At 41.7% G+C, this 24,441-nt stretch overlaps 1 protein-coding gene across 1 annotated transcript in view; it reads right to left on the reverse strand.

Annotated features, from left to right (window-relative positions):
• The window catches only part of GRIA3 (glutamate ionotropic receptor AMPA type subunit 3), a 278,754-nt gene that overhangs the window by 71,198 nt on the left and 183,115 nt on the right, over positions 1-24,441 (reverse strand). Inside the window, exons 6-10 of the mRNA XM_024747199.1 lie at positions 20,937-21,098; positions 16,063-16,230; positions 11,258-11,362; positions 10,326-10,433; positions 8,949-9,155 (exon numbers count right to left, since the gene is read on the reverse strand). Coding sequence (XP_024602967.1) covers positions 8,949-9,155; positions 10,326-10,433; positions 11,258-11,362; positions 16,063-16,230; positions 20,937-21,098 — 750 coding nt within the window. The remainder of the gene's footprint in view (positions 1-8,948; positions 9,156-10,325; positions 10,434-11,257; positions 11,363-16,062; positions 16,231-20,936; positions 21,099-24,441) is intronic.

Below are 24,441 nucleotides of genomic sequence, written 5' to 3' on the forward strand. Positions count from 1 at the left end.
CCCCCCCCCCCCCCACCGTGTGCAGCAACGGAGACCCAACGCAGCCAAAAAGAAAGCCATTTTTAGTTTGTAGTACTTTTGGAGTCACACAAGACAACAGGAAGAAGCTGCTCCCCTCAGGCACTTGCTCCGGGCTTTTCTACCTTTACTGAATTGTTTCTTTCTAAGGAGCTTTTTCAGAGACGGCAGTTTGTTTTCCTGGAGGGTGCTTCTTCAATGAAGAACAGTGTTAAATCTGTGCGCAATTAAGCCTCATTGATGTGGACCTGCCTCCAAAATGAGAATTACCGCGCTGAACCTGAAAAAAGACCTATACAGACAGAAATAGACAAAGGGATAGCGAAGAGCAGGTAGGAGAAGGCTCAACTGGTAGAGGAGAAGGGAGCAACCCCTCCCACTCTTGCATGCTTTGTGAGGCCAACGCAGCAGAACGGTCATATCAGCTCATAGCCAGCCTTGGAGAAACCCTTGCCCTCTGCCACCACTATCCCTTCCTCCATATGAAAAGGCTCTTGTCATGGTCTCTTATTTCAGAGCTCAAGGCCTGCTTGGCATAATGTCTGTGACGCAATCAACATACTTATTAGAGGAAATGGGGAGTAGCAGGTAACTAAGGAGTGTCCAAAAAGACCCATTTAGCTCTCCTGGGACAGATGTAGCATGCAGATGAGCAGGAAGGTCATTTTCAGGTCAAGTTAAAGATTTCAGGTGCCAACACTGATGAAAAAGTGAAAAAGGCAACTCCCCAAATGGCATTGCTTTCCTGGTCTCGGCTCCTTATGAAAGCCAGCTGTGTCTGGGATCGAGGGCTAGGGAGCAGCTGAAATTCGGACGCAGTAGTGAACTGTCTCACTTGTGGCATCCTGAGTCAGTCCAGCGGCCTTTTGTCCTCAAGCCTCTGCCTGTGCTAGTAACAGAAGTCAGCAGGCCATTTTCAGAAACCTTGGTGGGGAAGTAGGTGGTGTGACGGCGCTCTGGGTGATGGACAAAACCCAGCTAAATGGAAGGAGCTCAGGGTAAGAGTTTGCTAGCGCTTTTGCTTGCATCTTGACTACTTAAAGGATTTTCATCAAGCGGCTTAAGAGTGGCTGTGTGGGCTCAGTAAACACACAGAATTAGGTTTGATTTTTCCACTCACCAGTGGCAAACCCGGAGTAACTGCACTATTGCAGGGGATTTAGCTTGAGGGGATATATAATCCTTTTCATAGGTGGGTTGCCAAAGTCGTAAATTTCATAAAACTTAAAACCCAACAAACTCATATGTATAGGGACGATGCGCTTAAGAGTCTGCCAGGTTGAAGACAGAAATGGCGCTTGTGTTATTTTATTGTAACGTCTTTATTGGGGTATAATTGCTCTACAATGGTGTGTCAGTTTCTGCTGTATAACAAAGTGAATCAGTTATACATATACATATATCCCCATGTCTCCTCCCTCTTGCGTCTCCCTCCCACTCTCCCTATCCCACCCCTCTAGGTGGACACAGAGCACCGACCTGATGTCCCTGTGCTATGCGGCCGCTTCCCACTAGCTATCGGCTTTACATTTGGTAGTGTATATATGTCCACGCCACTCTCTCACTTCATCCCAGCTTACCCTTCCCCCTCCCCATGGCCTCAAGTCCATTCTCTATGTCTGTGTCTTTATTCCTGTCCTGCCCCTAGGTTCTTTAGAACCATTTTTTCCCCCCGCCTGTAGCATGTGTTGTAAAGCTGGTTTGGTGGTGCTGAATTCTCTTAGCTTTGCTTGTCTGTAAAGGTTTTAATTTCTCCGTCGAATCTGAACGAGATCCTTGCCGGGTAATCTTGGTTGTACATTTTCCCCTTTCATCACTTTAAATATGTCCTGCCAGTCCCTTCTGGCTTGCAGAGTTTCTGCTGAAAGATCAGCTGTTGACCTTATGGGGATTCCCTTGTGTGTTATTTGTTGTTTTTCCCTTGCTGCTTTTAATATGTTTTCTTTGTATTTAATTTTTGATAGTTTGATTAATATGTGTCTTGGCGTGTTTCTCCTTGGATTTATCCTGTATGGGACTCTCTGTGCTTTATAGAAAAAAAAGAAAGAAAGAAAAATAAAATAAAATAAAATAAAGTTATTAAAATAAAGAATTAAAAAATATTAAAACAAAAAATTTTTAAATGTAATTAAAAAAGAAAGAAGAGAACAACCAAACCAATAAACAAATCCACCAGTGATAACAAGTGCTAAAAACTAAACTATGATAAACATACAAATCAGAAACTATTCAGTCTCATACAGCAAATCCCAAGACTACAGTTGCTCCCAAAGTCCACCTCCTCAATTTGGGATGATTTGTTGTCTATTCAGGTATTCCACAGATGAAGGGCACATCAAGTTGATTGTGGAGTTTTAATCCGCTGCTCCGGAGGCTGCTGGGAGAGATTTCCCTTTCTCTTCTTTGTTTGCACAGCTCCTGGGGTTCAGCTTTGGATTTGGCCCCGCCTCTGCGTGTAGGTTGCCTGAGGGCGTCTGTTCCTGCCTGGACAGGACGGGGTTAAAGGAGCAGATGATTCGGGGGCTCTGGCTCACTCAGGCCGGGGGGAGGGAGGGGCACGGATGCGCAGCGAGCCTGCGGCAGCAGAGGCCTGCGTGACGTCGCACCAGCCTGAGACAAGCCTTGTGTTCTCCCGGGGGAGTTGTCCCTGGATCACGGGACCCTGGCAGTGGCGGGCTGCACAGGCTCCTGGGAGGGCAGGTGGATAGTGACCTGTGCTTGCACACAGGCTTCTTGGTGGCGCAGCAGCAGCCTTAGCGTTTCATGCCCGTCTGTGGTGTCCACGCTGATAGCTGCGGCTTGTGCCCGTCTCTGGAGCTCGTTTAGGCGGTGTTCTGAATCTCCTCTCCTCGGCACCGCGAAACAATGGTCTCTTGCCTCTTAGGCGGGTCCAGACTTTTTCTCGGACTCCCTCCCGGCTAGCTGTGGCACACTAGCACCTTTCAGGCCATGCTCACGCAGCCAACCCCAGTCCTCTCCCTGGGATCTGACCTCTGATGCCCGAGTCTCAGCCATGACGCTTAGTTTAAATGTCATTTAAAACTTTTTTTTTGAGCTGAAAGGCTTATGTTAAAGCTTAATCATCCGATGACCTGATGCAAAACGTAACCCACCTGGAGACTGTGCGTGAGCAGGAGCTTGTCAGCTACAATTTTAAAGCGCTTGTTGAAAGCAAGGGAGAGGATGAGAGAGAGTGGGTAGGCAATGCATTGGCGTGTAGTGTGCATAAGATATTATACGTCGTCTGAGAGAAGAGGCAGACGTGACCTGACCCCTCACCCCTGTATCAACCATAAGGTTCTAGTAGCCTTTGGCAGACATGTTGTTTGGAAAGTTTAAATGTGTTGGAGAAAGGAGTGGGACAGAATCAAGTTAGACGATAGGAATATAATTGCTACCTGTTGGGGGCCTGGACTTAAACTGCTTTATTGGCTGTACTCTATGGGATGTTTAATGTCTGCAATTGTTTGGATCTGGAGAAAGGGATGAGGTCTATTTAAATCTCTGCAACAACAAGCAGTGTCACAACAGGATCTCCTCGTTTCTTTACAGAGAACAGATGTCCCAGTCTGGATCTCTTGGTTAGGGCTCCCTGTCCTTGGGGAGCTGAGAGAGTTAAAGACAAAGTGAAGATAAAGGAGTGTCCCTGGAGCTGGGTAAAGACCTCGTGAGACTAAATTTGCTTGGAAATATTTCCCCACCGTGTCTGCTTAGAATGGCAGACTTCCATGCATCATTAATGCTCCTTCCTGGAATTCATATGCCTCATTTGAAAGAGAGGGGTGCTTTTATCAAGCCATCAGCCCTCCTGCCAAAGCCCAGTGCAATCACCTGAAGAACAGAAGAGAATATTTGGCATCTGTTATTTCACCCTTGCTTCTCTGCCTTTTAGCTGGAAGGACAGATCGACTTTCTGTCTTTCTTAATGGAAAGCGAATCTATTTTAGGATAGTGACAACTTAAGAGACAATTTCTTCTAGGTAGAGAAATGTCAGTGTGAATAGCTTCTGTAAAATTGCCATTTGTCCCAGGAGTGTGAAGGAGTCTGAGGATGCCCAGGGGATGTGACCTGGAATCAGTTGTCCTCCAGCCTCATCTCCATCCCCAAGCTCTCTGCTCTCTTGTAAGCCAGAGGTACCAATCTGGGTAGTATTTTGTCTGTCCTTTCCTATCCTTAGTTCTAAGTGCTAGGAACATAAGGAACATGGCAGCTGCCCACCGGGAGGTGTCCTATTGTCAATTAGGACCTCAATTTCCTTCCAGCCCTTGTCCTGACTCTCTTTTTCTGTTAGATCATATCTCCTCTCAAAGGGCAGAAACCCTCAGCTGCCTATCTGGGTTTTCACATATTTCAAGTAATAACTAGAGATGTGTATTACATTATCCTGGAGGCCACAGATAAACAGGATGGGTATCTCAGATGGAAAAGCTCATAATCCAACTAGATTGTAAGCCCCTTGAAGGCAGGTAGGATTATCTTCCCATAATTGGACACGCTTAGTAAACTGAACCAATGACTCAGTGGACAGAGCACTGGACCAGGAATCATGAAACCTGAGTTATAGTCTAAGCTCTGCCAAGCTGTGTGATTTTGTGACTTTGTCACAATACCTGCCACTATTCCTGTCATCCCCGTCCTATAGCAGGACTTGGTTTCCTGGTTTACCCAATGGGCAGTTCTAATGTTCAGTCCTGGCCAGTCTCCACATTTATGTGTAAAATGAATGAAAAGGTAGGCTAAAGAATATCTAAGAGCCCTGCTAGCAACAAAATGTTTTTAAATGTCCTCTTAAAACACATGCTGTTTGGGAACCGTAAAAACTTGTGGTCTGAGGACAACTGCCATGTGGCGATGTTACAGACATTAAGCTCAAAATCAAAACTTCTAAAAGCAGGTGGACAGTTTCAAGTCCATAATGTTCTGAAGAGCTTATATAATGGGGGCACATTGTGTCCTACTGACATTTGTTTCAAAAATAGCCTTCTTAGCGATACAAGGTGGCCCAAACATCAACCTTGATTTGATTTTCTTTAGAGGAGAAAAAAAAAAACATTTAGGACTCATCTGAAAAGAGGCTGATTGGCTTCTTTCTTCTTTAAGAAGTTTAATTTATTTTGACTCTTTCTTGAGACTTTATGGCAGATACTGAAATCTCCTTTGCAAAGCTTTTTTCATCTCTGCCTTTCTTCATTATTTTTCCTACTCTGATCTGTTGTACATACTAAAAGTATAAGAGAAAATGCCCTAAAGATAAAGTTGTGTCTATCTGTGTAGTTTTCGTGTTATTGCAAGAAATACTTCCATGTTCTCTATCCTTTTGCTTATTAAGCACTTAGGGAAGTCACCGGGGGTGGGGGTTTGCCCTCTTTTTCTTAAGCCACTTGCAAACCATAGGAGACCAGGCCTGCCAGAAATGAATGCCTGTTTTCACTTTTCTCCATTTCTATCAGTGACAGAGAAGTTGCAAACTTCCCAATGCCGAAAGATGAAATCTTCTAAATGAAGAGGAAGACTCACTTAGCTTAGATCATCCTCCCTTACAGACAGCTCTCACTCTAAGCATGAGAAGAACGTCCATTTTTCATAGCCACACGTCTTAGAGGAGAGTGGAACTTGGCAGTCCACTCAAATAGGTTGGTTTGTTCTCGGTTCCTGGGAATCACCTTGTGTTATAATCTCAGAAAGCACCAGACACTTGTTCTAGGTCAGGGGAGGGAGGAGGACATTTCTGCAAGAGCCTTCCCTGGCTATTGCTTTTATCTTTAGTAGAAAGAACTGGGTGAAAAAGATGGGTAGGCTCCTCCAGGAGAATTTTTACCTATTCAGCAGTAGAGAGTTGGTTTCTAAATTAACTAAACAAATATGGGACTTGCTAATTCTCAAGCTCTCTCACTCACACATACACAAACTGGAAAGAGGAAGAGAATGTGGAGATTAAGTGGGTGCAGTACAGAGGACATGCCAGAGGAGAAACCAAAATCCCCTGAGAAAGCTGGTCTTTGTCTGAACAATGTCAAGAAATTTGCTCTGCTCTTCAGCACTGTGTTTAATGTCCTGTGCAGTGACAGGAGGGCACTGAGCTATTTACACAGTGTGACGGGCTTCCTCTTGAGACAGTAGAACGCTATGGCAATTGAGACATAATGGGCTGGTAGAGCCCATGCCAGTTACTCTGCCCTAGTGAAAACAGCCCCTAAATTCCTTGTCAGGTTTATGTGGCTGAATACTCTTCCCCCCAGAATGGCTAAGGCACCAAGGGCCTTTGCAATATGTTTCAACTATCTCTTAGGATGGGACGGGTCTGCAACACTTGGCCGTTAGGCGGTATGCGGCAACGGTTAAAGAACACACGCTTCATAGTCAGAGACCTGGGTTCAAATCACTGTGTCAGAACAAGCTGTTTGGCCTTGATATGAGACTTCACCCCTCTAGGCTTCAATTTTTCTCATCTGTAGAATGACGTTAACAGTGTTTTGAGGATTAAGTTACATAGTGCTTGTAAAGCACTTGGCACAGTGCCTGGCGACCAGTAGATATGCAACAAATGGTAGCTAATAATAATAAAAGTATTATAGGATTACCTCTCACCATGAACTCAATTTAATGGGTATTGGCTGGGCATTATTATGTGCCACCAGGCATTCATTCATTAAAGCAAAAAGTGAGTATCTCTTATGTACCAGGTAATGTGCTAAGAGCAGGGGAGAGCTGTGAGCAAGACGGGACATCTTAGAGCCCGAGTGTTGGGCAGATTAGGGACGGGAAGTAGAAGAAGACTTGATCACCAACTTGTAAAGAGGTTACGGCTGTGTCAAGATGGTTCCGAGCTTCTCAGGTTTCTCAGAAAGCATGATGGGTGCTCTGTCCCTTCTTCAGCCCCTCTCTCTGGCCTTAGAAGTTCTTCTTTCTCATAACTGGGTTCACTTGCATCTTATCTGCAATTCAGCCCTGCCCCGGTTCCCAGGACCAGCCTTGACCCAAGACAGGGTCCAGCCCCACAGCTGGGGGCTAAGGTTCAAATCGCCTTGCAGCTTGTGTGACTGGAAGATGGTGCCTTGGTTTTGATACTTGAGGTCCAGTCTCATTTTAAGCCTTAATTCCCTTTGTGTGCCCTTATTTTTAGAAGTGAGCTTCTGCCTTTGTGCCTGTTCCTTAGGACCTGTTCCAAAAACTTATTTAGCGACCCCAGTACTATCTTACGATTGGAGAGCTATACCTTATTCTTGTTAATTCCTGTCTCAAGCGCTAGAGTCCTTATCCTAAACCTCAGTCCAATAGCTAACTTGTGGACATTTGCTTCTTGCCAGACTCTTCTCAATATATCCAGCCCCTAAATTCCTCTCCTTCCCCTAACCTGTTGTTTAGACAGGGACTGGTGTTTGCAAGTAACCTTTGTCTGTTAGAACTAAACCTCTGCCACTGCCACCTGCACTTGGGTTAGTTTTCTAAGGACTGGTTCACCCAATGGGTGGTTCTTATGTCCAGTTCTGTTTATTTCCATATGCCTCATTGGGTGGCCCAAGAGCTGACCTTCCCAATCAGAGGCCAAAACCTTTTAAAGCTAAGCCCCTGAGGAGCTCTGAAGATACTACTGTACCCCTTTTAAAAAGCCCTAACTATTAGTATAATTCTTTTGTACTTCGCCATGGGCAGGCCCTTGGCAGAGACATTCTGTTCATTCATTAATTCATTCAAGATATATTTATTGGACTTCCATTATGTGTCAGGCCATGGCATATTGAAATGACTCAGATATGGCTTCTGTTTTCAAGGAGTTCATAGACTACTTGGGACAGCTAAACTTGAAAACAGATCGTTATAATAGAGGTTCAAAAGTACTATGAGAGGGCTTTCCTGGTGGCGCAGTGGTTGAGAGTCCGCCTGCCGATGCAGGGGACCACGGGGTCGTGCCCCGGTCCGGGAAGAGCCCACGTGCCGCGGAGCAGCTGGGCCCGTGAGCCATGGCCGCTGATCCTGCGCGTCCGGAGCCTGTGCTCCGCAACGGGAGAGGCCACAACAGTGAGAGGCCCGTGTACCGCCAAAAACAAAAAAAAGTACTATGAGAAAGCAAAAAAAATACTATAAGGAAGCAAAAAGCAGGGGCAGCTAACCAGATTGCAGGTGGGTAAATGGGATTAGGGAAGGCTTCCTGAAAGAGGTGACACCTCTGAGTTCTGAAGGACTGGTAGGTGGTGTTAGCCAGCTGAAGAGAGGTGAAGGTCCTTCCAGGCCTGTCTTCAGGGAACAATGCATACTTTGCTATAGCTGGAACATTGAGTGTGAAGGAGGAAGAGGACCAGATGAAACTAGAGAGGTAGGTGGGGGCCAGGTGACAAAGTGCCTTCTTTGCCATGCTAAGGAATTTGAATTTTATCCTGATTTCTAAAGTGAGAAACTGCAATAATGTGGATTTGATTTGCCAGGGTAAGAGCAGAGGCAGGGAAACCAAGTAAAGACTGTCAAATAGTTGCTTGAACCGTAACTAAGATGATGATGGTGGGAATGAAGAGTGTATCTGGATTTGAGAGACAGAAAAGTAGAATTGATAGGATATGGTGACTGACTGGATATGAGGGGAGCGATGAGGAAAGATGACCTGGTTGCTTAGGCATCTAGGTGGGTGGTGATTCTGCTGCCTGAGACAGGGAACACAGAAGGAACAGATTTTCAATAGAGGGCAGGCTGTACTTAATGTTGCCAGATAAAGTTCTCCAATTCTACTTTCCTTTTAGTAAAATAATCCTGTTGCCCAAAGGATGCTATTGACAAGCTACCTTTACAGAATTCAACTGTAGAATAAAACGTTTTTCATACAGATCATATGAAAACTATACAATTGGATAAATACTGCACTTGAAAGTTAAATTCCTCTATCTTTATTTGTTGGAAGGCATAGAAATAAATGAAAACAGAGTCGAAAAAAACTTACCCCATAGACAAGTTCCCCAACCATGCCGTTCCATATTTTAGTCTCCGGATCCCTTGCACCGTATTTCCCATCACCGACAATGGACAATTTGTATTTGATCCTTACATGTTTGGCTATTTCATAGGCTAAGTCTACACAATAGCCTTCATATCGCTCATTTCCTTCCAGTTGCTCGTGATTCTTCTTATACATTACGTATGGTGATTCCTTTGAGACCAGAAGCAAGATCAAAGGATTACTCCCATACATTTTTCTAAGAGATAATAAATGTAATAATGAAGTTTTGTTCCCCTGTGGCTATTGAGGTTTGGTGTGTTAAGAGAGCCTTTAAAAATGATTGCTTAATAAGTAGAAGAGCCTCAATCGACTGTTCATGGGGGCACATATTCCTTGGAGTCCTTAATTGATGATTTAAGGAAATAGAGAAGAATTTAAGTTCTTTTTGAGAGTTTGAAAGAACCAGTTTCCACCTGTAAAGTCTTTGATTTAGTCAAGTTGGGCAGAGGTATTTCTTTTAGTTACACGAAGGTTAACTGCCTTTGATTTCTTGGGATTTACTATGTAAGAACCATAGCCAGCCCTGGCAAGCCCTAGGGAAGCACTGTGATCTTTGTGAGGTCAGAGTCTGTGGCTTATTCATTTTTATATCCTCAGGGCCTAGTACAGTACCTAGGACAAAGTGAGTGTTTGATAGGCATGTTTAAATGAAAGAGAAACTTCAGCTGAATCTCCATTTAATTAATCACAATTTCAGACCTACTCATTTTCAGGCATATTCATTTTTAACCCGGGTTTGTACTTCGGTCAGTAATGAAACATACCAGGTTTTAGAAAAGCATTTGAAAATAAGTGGAAATACTATTTCACATCCCAGTAGTGCTTTTGGTTTTTCAGAAAAGCTTTGCATGGTGAATATTGCCTTGAAACGTCTTATGACATGGATAGGAGATTATTATGACGACCATTCCATAAGTTAAAAAATAACACACCCTGAGGCTCAGAGAAGTTGTGATTTGCACCGTTAAACTCAGGTTAGTGGTAGACCTAATATTAGAACCCTGACCTACTCTTTCCTCCGTATAACGCTATCTCCCCCACAATGAAGAATTACATTTCAAGTCCAGATGAAGCATCAGTCCATGAGGGTAACAAGGAGGATAACAAGATCTAAAACTGTTGCGAATTCCTATTCTTTTTCTTTATTTAAATGACATTCTGTTCCTCATCATGGCAAGACATTTCGAAAGATTCCTAAGCTGACCTGTTGGAAGTTTCCACTGTTTGAACTTGAGGTCTTTCCTACTGGCTGAATAATGCTTTTCAGAAGACAGAAGTCTTGCTGTACAGAAAGCCCACCTACCTTCCATCCATACTTACCAGAATGGTGGTTACTACTATGGTCCGGTTCTCTGCAGATGCACTGTCATTGCTGATTTGCTGATCTGAGAAAGGCACAAACCTTTCATACTCATTCCAGTAGCCAGCCTAGAAAGAGCAGACATTTGACCTGGTTGCCTATTTTTCACTCAAAAAGTGCTGCACGAAATTCAAGTGCTGTAGTAGAATGAAACCTTTTTGTAGTTGCTTGAGCAACAGATGTGCTGTTCCTTCACCCTGGGGGTTCCCATCCCCACCTTGCTTTTACTGATATTTGGTAAGAATAAGTTAGCCCACTGTAGAATGATCAGCCTTTTTGATTCTTTAAACTCAGATAGCAGAAAAATTCTTTCCTTAAAACCGTAGGAAAGCTGGGTGGGCAGTCAGTTGAGTATCCTGTAGAAATGGTACAAGATATTTTACGTTCTAATGTTTTATTAAGTAACTACTAAATTCCCACTTCCTGACTAACTCACTATCAGTATGATAGACGCAAAGTGGTTATTATGAAATTTAGCTCTAGGGAAAGGTACTTTGTCCAGAGTCGTTTTGGTGGGTGAGTTGGCAAAATGGAGAGATTACCTACTTTCCAGTTCTTTTGCTAAAATCATGTGTATCTTGGCAGCTTCTGTTTAAATAACATGCTATAAAATTTGTAATTCCTTCCCTGTATTGTAGGAAGCTGTTAATTAATCTTGAGTCTACCACTTTTAAAGGACCAGCCTCAGAGGGAAATAACTTTTAAAATGTGTAGATGGAACACTGATTACAAAACAGCTCTGCCTCGTATCTACACTATTCACCAAACGGAAAGGCAAACATGATGTGTGGGAATTTGCTTTGGGTGTGTTTCCTAACACCTATTTCCTTGCATCTGAGGGCTGTCACTTTCTGAGAGATTTTTTATTTGGATATCTGTTTGGGTTACTTACCTTCCGAGAGCCAGTGACTTTCATTTCATACACATCGATGGTATAATTTGTCCTACGTCCGTAAGTGTCAAATTGGATGTTTCCAGTCATTCCTTGTACTTGCACCTGGTAGAAAGGGAAAAATGTAAAATTTAAAAATAGCACCACATTATTGCCTTTTTGGTTTTTACGATGAGGTCCGCTGACAGATCTTGGAATCTTGGAGAATGTTTATCTTGAGCCATTGAGCTATAGCCACCAGATCAGTCTATACAGATCTTCATTTCCTCTGCAGTACTTTCTAAGTATGCCTTTCAGTTAATGAAGCTTTGAGTGGGTGTGACAGGCAGTTTCTTATACGATACAGTGAGGGCCCTACCACTACTTTTTCAAGGACCTGAAATTTCTTTTTTTTTTTTTTATACTTAACTTTCTCTTTATTTACTGGTTTTCAGAATAAAAATCTTTCATAGAATTGTCTAAAGGTAACCCATGTTTTTAGTAGTATTATCAACTCATAGATTTAAATGTATTTTGTGTATTTCAATCCCTTTTTTTTAAACTGATTTTTTAAAATTAACTTTATTGCGGTATGGTTGCTTTAGAATGTTGTGTTAGCCTCCACTGCACAACAAAATGAATCAGCCATGCACATACAGATATCCCCTCCCTTTTGGACTTCCCTCCCATTTAGGTCACCACAGTGCATTAAGTAGAGTTCCCTGTGCTATACAGTGTGTTCCCATCAGTTGTCTATTTTATACATAGTATCAATAATGCATATGTGTCAATCCCAGTCTCCCAATTCCTCCCACCCCACTCCCTCCCCCCTTGGTATCCATACATTTGTTCTCTACATCTGTGTCTCTATTTCTGCTTTGCAAATAAGATCACCTATACCATTTTTCTAGATTCCAAGGAACCTGAAATTTCTACCATTCGTCTTTTCTGAAGGGAGTTGCCTGAAGAGTATTCTTAACTAGGATAATGCGTTCTTCTGAACTGTGAGTTCCACTGGTCCCAACATCCAAACATAAACCAGCTTCAGTAACGTGGGCTCTGGAGCTCCTGGATTCGTACTGTAACTTCATCACTTACTAACTGTATGACCTTGGGGATGTTCCTTAATGCTTTTGTACCTCAGTGTCCTAATCTGTAAAGTGGGAAATCCTAGTAGTACCTGTCCCATGGAGTTGTTAGGAGGATTAAATGAGTTATACATATGTAGTGTTTAGATCAGTGTCTGGCATGTAGTGAGCATTGCAATACATGCTAGCTCTATTAATAATAATAATTATTAATCAAAATGAATTTAGTTCTGTTTCTTGAGGGGTTTACACATTTATCAGCTACCATAGTAACAGGGATGAGTTTTTCCTCTTATTTAACCTATGCCCAGTTCCAGACAGGTAGTGGAGAGCTAGGCCATGGAGGGATAATCCAATAGACTGATGAAATTTGTTAAGTCTAGGGAATCAGGAGTATTGAATACTATATAAAACAGATAGAGGTACTAGGATAGCCCAGACACCTAGTTGGGAGGCCAAATGCAGATGCATGTATGCCATAATTTTTCCTGGGTCTGGGCCCCGTATTATGAATTAATATGAGGCCATCTCTACTGGGTGGAGAGATTTCCTTACCTGTTTTACAGTTCAGGGACACTGGGTGAAAGACCCTCTATAAACATGTCATTATTGTTACCCACTTGAATTACTTATCTGGTGAGTATGGGTCAAGGAATTTGCTTCAAAGGAAAAGAATCTGTCATTCTCCCAAGATGAGAGAATGGAATGCTTTTTCATCTCTCATAGAAAAGTGACAAGCTGTTTGTTAAGCAAGTGAGAAGCGGTAATGGGCTTGTGCTGCAGAAGAGAAAATTGATGGCAAATAGTAGGGAGCATCTTTTTAAAGGGAACGGGGCTTGTTCGCCACCAGTAGGAGACCATGGAATATCTGTTGAAGGAGAAATGCTCCAATGTGACTCCCTGAAGACAAGATGAGTGTCCTACTAAATGAACGAACCTAAGCACTACTGTCAGCTTAGGCTTGCAGAGAAGGTGACGTCATGCTTCTGGCTAAAGAAAAGGTCCTTTGTTGAGATAGAAATTGCTTATCCAGTAGGATGGGTCTGACGCATACTGTGGTGCATGAAGGGTTCTTTACATTCTATTTTGGGCACTGAATTCTAGGAGAGGAGATAGGCAGGGTAGAGACACTGGCAGAGGAAATTATTAAGGAAATCCTTTCTTAGTGAAAATAGCAAAGTCTTCAGTCTCATTAAGAATTGTATATTTCTGAAGATTCAGCCTATCTGAGCATGATCTGCAAACTGGACAGTAGCCTAAGCTGATTAGAACTTTTGGTGAGCAGAAGTCGAATTGGACTACCATTCAGAGACAAGTCTATTTTTAAGGATGTGAATGTCAGTGACAGTTTCCCACCATCCCATCTGGGATCCCTTCTTTAATCCTCTCCACCCCGCACCTCAGTCTATATTAGGTGCTTCTCCTCTGGGTTCCCATAGCATTCCGTGTGGAGCTTCACCATAACATTTTAATCATCTATGTATTTCTAGCTCCCCTGCTAGATTGGGAGCACCTCAAGATGAAAGACATTTTTTTTCTGTGTTCTCAGCAACTAATCCAGAGCCTGGGGTAGAGCAGGTGTTCAATAAATGTTTACTGAACAAGTTGACAAGTTTCGATGACTTAGAATTGTGACATATTTCAGTAGAGCAGGTTGAGGCTAATCTTTGCACCATCATTAGATTGTAAGGATGATGATTACCCAATCTGCAAGTAGCTTTAAGGTTTTTAAAAGCATTTGTTTACATATTAGCAATTTAAATTTGAGCTCCCCTCATCTTATTTCATGTTTGCATTTTAACTTGGAGCCTGATACATAGTCCTTGGTGCTCAACAAATGTTTGTTTAATGAATGGTGTGATTATTTATTCATTAAAACAGGCCCCTTAGGAGACTCTTTCAGGTAATGATTTTGTTTGCCAGATTTCTTTGAAGGAAGAGAATGATTGACTGAGCAGCAATTATGTGCTTGTCACAATGAGGGATGCTTTTACATCATGTATCCTCACTTTTAGTTAACTTAAATAAAATGGGATTTCTTTTAATATGGTAAAATCCTTTAGTACTTCACCACCCTCTCTTGCAGTCCTCTGAAAAGTGGAGTTTCACTGATCATTTGTCACAAGGCAACATGTACTTTTGGCAGAGGCTGATACTTTCCAGCCTCTCTGAAGCCTTAGAAAGAGGCTGGCCTATGGAAAGAGGGAAAGCATCCTTTCTGTTGAGTGTTTGATCATGAGGGCCTGGGGAGGAAGGTTACTTACCTGGCTTACAGCTTGAGCTATATCAGCGAGTTAGACATGTGGAAACTTTGTGCAATAATATGATCAATCTAATGTTTTTCTTGCCAAATTCATTTCTTGTCCTTCACTCTGGCAGCCAGTTTTGTATTTGGGGAAGAGAGTCATTTGTGTCATGAATGGGAAGTCAATCGAAGACGCTGGTACTTGCCCCTTGAGGTTTTGATGAAAACTCCTTTTGGTTCACTCTGAGGGAGTTTTATATTTCACTCATCATTATGTTTCACCTGACAATACAAATCTTGTAACAGCTATGAAGGTTGAATCTAATTAACTGTTCTTCAAAAATTGTGCAGTGCTACCTCCATAAAACTACACTTAGGGCATTTGTTAGGGAACTGACATAATGACATAAAAATCTGCATGATGGGAGAATGAGTCATATCTCTTTCTTGGAGAGAGACACAGTGGCTACTAACCCCTTTCTACTGAATGCTTCCAACTTGGCAAATTTAAGGCAGCAGTAAGAGAGCCAGCTACACAAAATGATGTACATTATGAGGCCATTACAGATTCCTGGTTGCTGGGTTGTGCACAGAATTATCTTATCATTGCCTATCTCTTTGTTGATTTGGATGTTCTGAACATCAGGATAATTAAAGAAGTAGAAATAAGAGAGTCTTGTACTCTCCAAGGCTTATTTTAATGCACGCAGGCGTGTGTAGCTTAAAGCAAAATATTCAGGAAAGAGCTCTTGCTTGGAAAGCTACACTGAATAGGCCATGCTACTCCTAGTGTAAATAATGGAATCTGTTCAAAGGATACTGCTCAAAGCCTTAAATGCTCTCCCACCCAGTAAATACTAAAAACAAGTGACCTATTTGACTCTCTGCCCATTGATTCCTTGTACTTTCCTTCAGGCTTTTTCTCTAGGGCATCGGGGAAATAACTCTTAAGTAGGCCTAGAATGGACTGTGTTGCTGCATTTCACCATGTAGAATAGTATAAAGGTTCTTTTTGACAAATAGAAATACTGTCACACTGGCTCAGTTCCACAGTCCATCCAGGCTAATAATTTGTCTGATGAGCCAGAGGATGCTGGTAATGTCTACCCTGAAGTTAGGAGTTTCCTAGAGAAGATCCCAGTCCCCCTAAGCAACACAATTTTCTGGAAAGTCTGAATTTTTGGAAGCCATTTACATGTTCAATCCATAACTTTCAAGGGTACTGAGTTTGATTTACTATCCCCACTTTAGTACAGAGCTAAATATTCATTTGCCCTAAATTTACCATTTCTCAAGCTTCAAGGAAGAATCTTCTAGTTTTAGATTTCTAGATTTTGGTGAATAAATATCGATGCTTATCTTTCTGTACACTTTGAACACTCTACAGACTCTGATCCTATTCCCTTTAGGTTATCTTTTCTCAAGATTGAGGTCTTACTCTTTTTGTGTCTTTATAAGGTGCCCCCAACCGAATAACCCACTGTGGTCATTACCATTTTCAGAGCTCTCTCGATATCAATTCCTTGACTCCAGGGCACAGCAGGGTTTGCTAAGCAGTCTCCAGCACTGCCTCTCCGGGACACATCCACTCGCTGCCTCCTCAGATAGCGGAAAGCTTCTGCTATGACCAGTATCGCATCGTGCGTCAATGCAGATGTGTACTGAAATGGATGTATGGAAAACAGGATATCATGACAAACGATGCCCCCAAAACTTGCCTCGTTTCTTATAATTTTCATTCATCTCCAACTCTTGTTCTATGAAGTCACCCTCTTAATTACTTGAATCAAGAGATCTCTCTGGGCACGCCCGTCTTTGATCCATTCTAGAATGATGCATCTTACCTCGTGTGCACATGTTAAGATTATTAAGATCAAATGGCTCAAGGGAATCTCTCTCTTACTCTCAATACTGTGTTTCGTATTGAGTGAGTGACTGCTAAAAGGCCAGCTCCTTTATAGAGAGCAAAATATGTGGGAAGTGAAAGGATGGCATATGTAGATTGGAGAGGAAACGGCACATCCTAAAGCAAGACTGAGTTATCGCTGTTTGTAATAGAAAATTCAGATCTGGTGTTTACTTAGGGGAAAATGGAAATAACTAAGTTAGACAGCTTGAAATTAATTTGGAGGGAAACATTAATCATTTCTGTCTGGACCACGTTTCTGGTGAACTAGGACCTCTGGCCAGCAATAAATCAGTTTTTGTTTCCTTGGGAGAGCAAAATCCAAAGCTGGTTTTTGACTGTAGAAAATTACAGTTGTTATTGAGTTTTAAATCTGATAACATTGACAATTCATAGGCAATACTTCGTGATGCTACCTTTTTCAGGCAAGAACACTTACTTTCTATTTCTTGGATATACTGTACTGATACACTGTACTAAGGATGAGGCCTGTCATTTAATACAAGGGATTTGATTTTCTGCAATTTGACATGGTGGATGCCTTTTCATTAATGAATCAACAAAGTGTGATTAAAATTAGCTGGCCCCTGTTTTGCAGGGGTGACAAATACTGGTAGAATACAGAATTCTGTTGATTTCTAAAAAAAAAAAAAAATGAAGCAAAATGCCCTGGGGGGAATTTTCTGCCTATATAGTATGTCCCAATACAACTGTGAGTGAATGCATTGTCATCTTTACAACTATCAATTTACTTTTCTGACTTTTCTCATGTTACTTTTCTTTCAGGGCCAAGTCATCAAGTATGACTGTAACAGGGGGCATATGTTCTTTCATGAAAAAAAAAAAAATCTGTGTCTGCCCGTGCTAGCACTACATAAAGCCAACATGGTGGTGATTTTTTTTCCAGCTGACTGCATAAACTGTCAGCAATCTTAATGTAGTCCTTTCCAAGCCATGCCAAAATAGCTATTTATTTTTCTACTTTTTCAGCTTCTATGGACCAATGTGTGACCATCTAAAAAAAAAAAAGACCCCAAAGGAAATGTTCATAAAATATAGAATAAATTAAGCATCAGGATTTTAATCTCTAGACAATTTTATTTCCTAATCAAAAATATTGTACATAATTTTTTAACATGGGCTTTTTGTCTGTTTGATATAGAGACAGGTTCCATAATGACTAGTACAAGTCAAAGTAATCCGAAAGTTGTAACCACCTATTTAAGTATTTCGTTTTCTTAAGCTGTTTGAAGGGTTTTGCTTATAAGCCTGAACAATTCTCAGTAAGTTCTAAGAACTTTACATTACACATATCATGAGTTACCAATGAATGATCCAGAGCTGAGATCATCTTCCTTCTCTTTTGTACACCTCTACAACTTCTGAACAGGCATAAATGACTGTGTAGCACCCTTTTCATACTTTTACTCTTGTCCATTTTTTGTGCCTAGCACAGTGCCTGACATTGTGTAGGTAACCCATAAAATATTGAATAAATGAGTTTTTTTCCTCTACCTATTGCCTACTAAATCTAAGGATGGCAAAACAGCAGATAGGCAGTTGTATGAAAATATAAATTAATATAAGCTCACCTAAATGTAGTGGGCAGATTTAGTCCATAAAGAAAAAAAGATTTGAATCATCAAAGAAATGCAAATCAAAACCCAAGTGAGGGACTTCCCAGGTGGCACAGTGGTTAAGAATCCACCTGCCAACGCAGGGGACATGGGTTCGAGCCCTGGTCCGGGAAGATCCCACATGCCGCGGAACAACTAAGCCCATGCGCCACAACCACTGAGCCCGTGCTCTAGAGCCCGTGAGCCACAACTACTGAGCCTGGGAGCCGCAACTACTGAAGCCCGCACGCCTAGAGCCCTTGCCCTGCAGCAAGAGAAGCCACTGCAATGAGAAGCCTGTGCACTGCAATGAAGAGTAGCCCCCGCTCGCCGCAACTAGAGAAAGCCCGCGCGCAGCAACGAAGACCCAACGCAGCCAAAAATAAATAAATAAGATGAATAAATTTAAAAAAAACAAACAAAAAAAACCCACAATGAGATAGTACCTCACACCTGTCAAAATGGCTATTATCTGGGGCTTCCCTGGTGGCGCAGTGGTTGAGAGTCCGCCTGCCAATGCAGGGGACACGGGTTCATGCCCCGGTCTGGGAGGATCACACATGCCATGGAGCGGCTGGGCCCGTGGGCCATGGCCGCTGAGCCTGCGCATCCGGAGCCTGTGCTCCGCAACGGGAGAGGCAACAACAGTGAGAGGCCCACGTAACGGGAAAAAAAAAAAAAAAAGCTATTATCAAAAAGACAAGAAACAACAAGCATTGATGAAGATGTGGAGAAAAGGGAACCCTCGTTCACTGTTGATAGGAATGTAAATTGGCACAGTCACTGTGGAAAACAATAGGGAGGTTCCTGAAAAAATTAAGAATAGAACTACCATATGATCCAGCAATTCCACTCCTGGGTATCTATCTGAAGGAAATAAAATCACTGTCTCAAAGAGATATCTGCACCCCCATGTTCATTGCAGCATTATTTACAATAGTGAACACATGGAACAAACCCGTGTTCATCAAATCATCAAATGATGAATGGATAAAGAAAGTGATATACAGCCATACATATATATGTATATAAAGTCATGTCAATTATATTTCAATAAAAAAATATATGCACACACAGACACACATACAATGGAATATTATTCAGCCATAAAAAGAAATCCTGCCATTTGTGACACACAGATGGACCTTGAGGGCATTATGCTAAGTGAGGTAAGTCAGACAGAGAAAGACAAATACTGTATGATCTCACTTATACGTGGAATCCAAAAAAAAAAAAACATAGAAACAGAGAACAGAATGGTGGCTGTCAGAGGTCAAGGCTGGGGAATAGGGAAAATGAATGAGAGTGGTCAAAAGGTATAATCTTCCAGTTATAAGTTCTGGGAATGTAATGTATAGCATCGTGATTATAGTTAACAATCCTGCACTGTAGTTTTTGAAAGTTGCGAACAGAGTAGATCTTAAAAGTTCTCATCATAAGAAAAACTTTGTAGTGATAGATAAAACTTTGGTGGTGATAGATGTTAACTGAACTTAGTGGTGATCATTTTGCAATACATACATACATCAAATCAGTATGTGGTATACTTAAGAGTAATACAATGTCAATCATATCTCAATAAAAAATAAAATCATCTTAAAAAAATGATTTGACTACAAAGGATTCCTCATAGGAATTGTGACCATATTTACTGAAACATATGAGGACACCTGGAAAAATCTGGCATGTGTAATGTAATCACTACAACTACAGAGGATCACTTAGCTAGTGAGTGGCTTAAATTAATACAAAAAGATGTTTAACTTATGACTTTTCTAGAACATAGCAATTGCATAAAGTAAGGTCCCACTTGTATTGTGTTGATGTGACCCATTCAGGGTGGACCTGCGTAGGTAATTCAGAATGTGTCTCTTTTCTATGTCCCATTGTTCCTCCTTCTTCTATTCTTGCCAGGGAGGAAGGATATGAGGATGGGTATCTTGAAACCATGAGAAAGGAAATGTCCCCTCCCCTTTCCTTTTTTAGGGAGGGGCCTTGAGCCTTGACTCTGCTTTGATCCCTCATCTTGATCACAAGGATCCCACAGCCATGGTACATACATACTTTCACGTACATATCAGGAAGAAAGAATTTAAAGTCTGTTTCATACTTGGATCAATGCACTGAGGGAATGGGTTACTTAAAAAAAATACATTGGAAGGATCCTTTGTGTAACATGAATAACTTTCCCCCCATTTATCTGTTTTAATTCCTGATTTTTAAATAATAGGATTTCTAGCCATAGGGGAACACATGAAAAATGTGTACTTTAAGCATGACTTTCTGCTTTCAGTGTTCTTATCTTGATTTCATGAAAATGAGCAACTTAGGTAATCTAATTATTTAAAGATACTTTTGCAGGCAGGAAAATATTTCCATTCAATATTTGTATAGGCAACATGCACTCTGTATTAGAGCCTAATTCACTTGGGTGTACTGAGATTCATGAAACATATTAACACAAAGTAATCACATAAATAATGTAAAATCTAATTTTCTGTTTCAGACTATCAATTTTCCTTACCTATTCCCACTGCCCCCACTCTTTGCCTGATTCAGGTTCTCGTAATATTGTAAATTATGAGCATATTAAAAATGAAATTCATTAAAAAATTAAGTTAACCTTCCCAAACGCTGGGTTTTAAAAGACCTCCTTCTCAATAGCTTCTTTATTTGGGAATTTAGTCTTCAAGTTCAGTAGTAGTATCTGCAGTTGTGTCTTAGCATCCTTGAAACACTTCTGAGGGACGACCACTTGATCACTGGATGGCCGTAAATATATAAAGGCCATACTGAGATGCTCTGAAAAGCTGGCCTAAGGTTTCTACATGTCGTGGAACATTACCTTTAGAGGTGCATTCTTGGCTTCAGGGAATTCCCTTTCATCCAGCCTCACCCAGCGCTGTATGAACTGCTGAACCATAGGGTTTTCGTTGTTGACAATCTGGAATCCTGTAATGTTGGCTCCCCCATGCATGACTCTTTCTAGCAAAATATCGGTAAAACCCTAGAAAGAGATTGAAAGAGAATAATGATTGTGGGAGGTCACGCATTCGTACTCACTGTATCTGTTGGTTAGAGCGCTAAGGAGGAAATGAAAGTTCCTTCCCCAGCATTCTTCTTTAGCAATCAAGGAAAACCTGGACAGATTGTTATATGTCAGTTATATCTCAATAAAAACCAAAACCACAACAAACAAACAACCCTGATATGGACTAATTCTTAGGACACTCTGGCTCTGAAACTACAGGCATGGTGGAGAAAATACACATCCTTCCATTTTAGTGCCTGTGTCTTTAGTGTAGCTGCTGCAACGACAAACATAGGTGTCAACTTCAAATGTTTTTATTTCTTTCATTTACCTGTATTTTTAGTTTTTCTTCATTGAGTACAAATACAATGATTCATATAACTGGAAAGTGTTGAAAACGTTGACCCTAGCTAGAGGTATCAAAAACTCTTCTTCAGCTTAACATGCCAAATGCGGCAGATTGCTTCAGACTCTAATAATGAGTACTTTCAACATTTGTAATTTACAGAAATGCCAAAAAGCGAAACTGACAGCTTGGTTGTATATGATGGTGCAAACCCCGGGGTATGTCTCACGTGTGTCCCTGAATGTGTCTTGACATCTACTTCATAGCATCCACCATTTTCTTCTTTTGTCTCTTGCCAATTGCTGCTGATGCACTTGGGTCTTCAGTGGGCTCGAGCCAATTTATATTCATAAAGAAATGGGAAGAATTCTTCCTCTTTCCTTTAGATTCTCCTCCCCAACATTTACATGTAAAAATTTTCAAATATACAGAAAAGTTGAAAGAATTGTACAGTCACTTCACATTTTACAATCAATATTTTTTCTATCCATTCATCAATCCATTTCATTTTTTAGATACCTTTCAAAGTAAGTTGCAGATATTAGTATACTTCATACCAAAAGACTTCAGCACGCAGGCCATTAACTAGAGTTCAGTGTTTGCAGTTTCCATCCATCCTTCCTTCCTTCCTTTCCTTCTATCTTTCGGTAAAAGTTACGTCCAGTAAAATGCACAAATCTTAAATGTACCACTCGATGAGTTGATAAATGCATACACTATATTACTCAAATCCCTACTATTTCTCTGAAGTTTTCTTTTTTTACATTCTAAGTTTTCATTGAAGTATAATAATCATATAGAAAAGGGTATACATCTTTATTTTTTTTTCTTTTTTTAGAATGATAAGGTTTTTCTTTCTTTTTTTTCTTTTTGGCTGCGTTGGGTCTTCGTTGCTGCGCGTGGGCTTTCTCTAGTTGCAGCGAGCGAGGGCTACTCTTCGTTGTGGTGCACAGGCTTCTCATTGCAGTGACTTCTCTTGTTGCAGAGCACAGGCTCTATGTGCGCAGGCTCAGTAGTTGTGGCTTGCGGGCTCTAGAGCACAGGCTCAGTAGCTGTGGCGCATGGGCTTAGTTGCTCTGCGGCATGTAGGATCTTCCCGGACCAGGGCTCGAACCCGTGTCCCCAGCATTGACAGGTGGATTCTTAACCACTGCACCACCAGGGAAGTCCCAGTGCACACATCTTTAAATATAGCCTGATGAATTTTCACAACCTGAACACATGAATGTAACCAATATCCTGTACACCTCTCTCTCTAGTCACCATCCCTACAACTGCTTCTTTTAATTCTGCATTTCTTTAACATGGTCAACAAGGCAGTCGTCGAAAATATTTTAGTGAGGCAGCTTTTTCAGTTATTACTCTCAGCCCCATTCCTCTTCCTTTCGTAAGTGGGATATGAGCCAATGGAGACTGGACAAAGGGACAAATAGTTTGCATCACTGAGAACCATTCCTCCTTCCCAGTGACCCCAAAGTACTTTTTAAAATTAACATTAACTTGTTAGGATGAGTTTTCTCCTAAAGGCCTCCTTCCTGAAAGAAACTAAGACTCAGTGTTTTCTCCCATTCGCTCCCCTCTGCACTGCAGTCAGCAGAGAGGCTTGCCTGTGCGTAAAGCCTAGCAGAGGCTCCAGATGGGGCTTAAGCCTAACTGTTATCCAACTCCCAACTCTCACCCCCCAAACAAATATACAAATAAAGAGCTGAGGGCAAAACTTTAACAAATGGCTTTAAGTCGTTTACTGTGCCAAACCATACTTGCCAGTTAACAAGTATTACACTAGAGCATTGAGCAGCTACCCATCTGTCTGCTGGCAGGGGTGAAGAGTGGGCTCTCTGGGGCTCTACTGTGCCCTAAAAGCCTGGCCTGCGAGGTGGAGCCCCCTTCCTTGAAAGAAAGGGGTTGAGAATGCTTCTGCCACCATGTTGGTTCCCAGGGTCAATGGCCACAGTCCGCACTAGGAAGTAGTATTTCTTGTGTCTTTTATACTTTGATAAGCATCGCACCCCTGTTTACCTCATACCTTAGCATGTTAAAATGGTAACACAGGATTAACAAAAAGGAGGGCGAGAGAAAGGATCCCAGAAATCTCACGTCTGCCTTAAGGCATAAGAGCCAGCACTTCAGTCTGGTTACTCACCATACCACTCCCTTCCAGAAACATTTTACCTCACTACCTTTTTCTTACAAGAGACACTAGAGGGGTCCAACTCAAATTTACCTCACCAGTCACCTGTGCTTACTTCCAGGAGGCTTCACTCTGCCACACAGGCCCCATGTATTCCCATTTGGCTGTCTTTCTCTCCAGTAGCATACCATACCACTGAGGACCTAGGAGTTTCTCAGTCAACCCGTGTTTTATGACAGCTGTGTCTGGGATTAAGTTCTGGCACCCCTCAGACTGGAACCAGCCTGGCTGTCCTCGTGAGATTAAATGCGTCCATGGCAGCGCAAATCAAGCCAGGGGAAGGTCACCTCAAATGGCTCTTCTGTCTCGCAAGACCTGCGTGACACCAGCTCCTACTAACTGCCCTGAAGATTTACCCGTCCACATGTGCAGAATGCCTAACACAGCCCCATGGACAAAATGGAGAGAGCAGAAGTGTGGTAGAAAAAGAAAGGAGATACTGTAATAGGCTTTTTTTGTTTTCCTTTCATTCTCGTATATTTATTTTCATGACAAAGGTTTCACCGTGCTTACAATAACTGTAACAGCAATAATTGTAAAGTGGGAATAATGCTGATGAGGAACCCCTTCTACTTCAGTAAGAAGTCTGATGAAAAGTAGTTTTTCCAATAAAATTGTACTTTTTATTTTTATTTATTATTTTAACATCTTTATTGGAGTATAATTGCTTTACAATGGTGTGTTAGTTTCTGCTTTATAACAAAGTGAGTCAGTTATACATATACACATGTTCCCATATCTCTTCCCTCTTGCATCTCCCTCCCTCCCCCCCTCCCTATCCC

Source organism: Neophocaena asiaeorientalis, unplaced genomic scaffold (genome assembly GCF_003031525.2).
Source record: "Neophocaena asiaeorientalis asiaeorientalis breed wild unplaced genomic scaffold, Neophocaena_asiaeorientalis_V1.1 scaffold492, whole genome shotgun sequence".
In the NCBI taxonomy this organism is placed as follows: domain Eukaryota; kingdom Metazoa; phylum Chordata; class Mammalia; order Artiodactyla; family Phocoenidae; genus Neophocaena; species Neophocaena asiaeorientalis.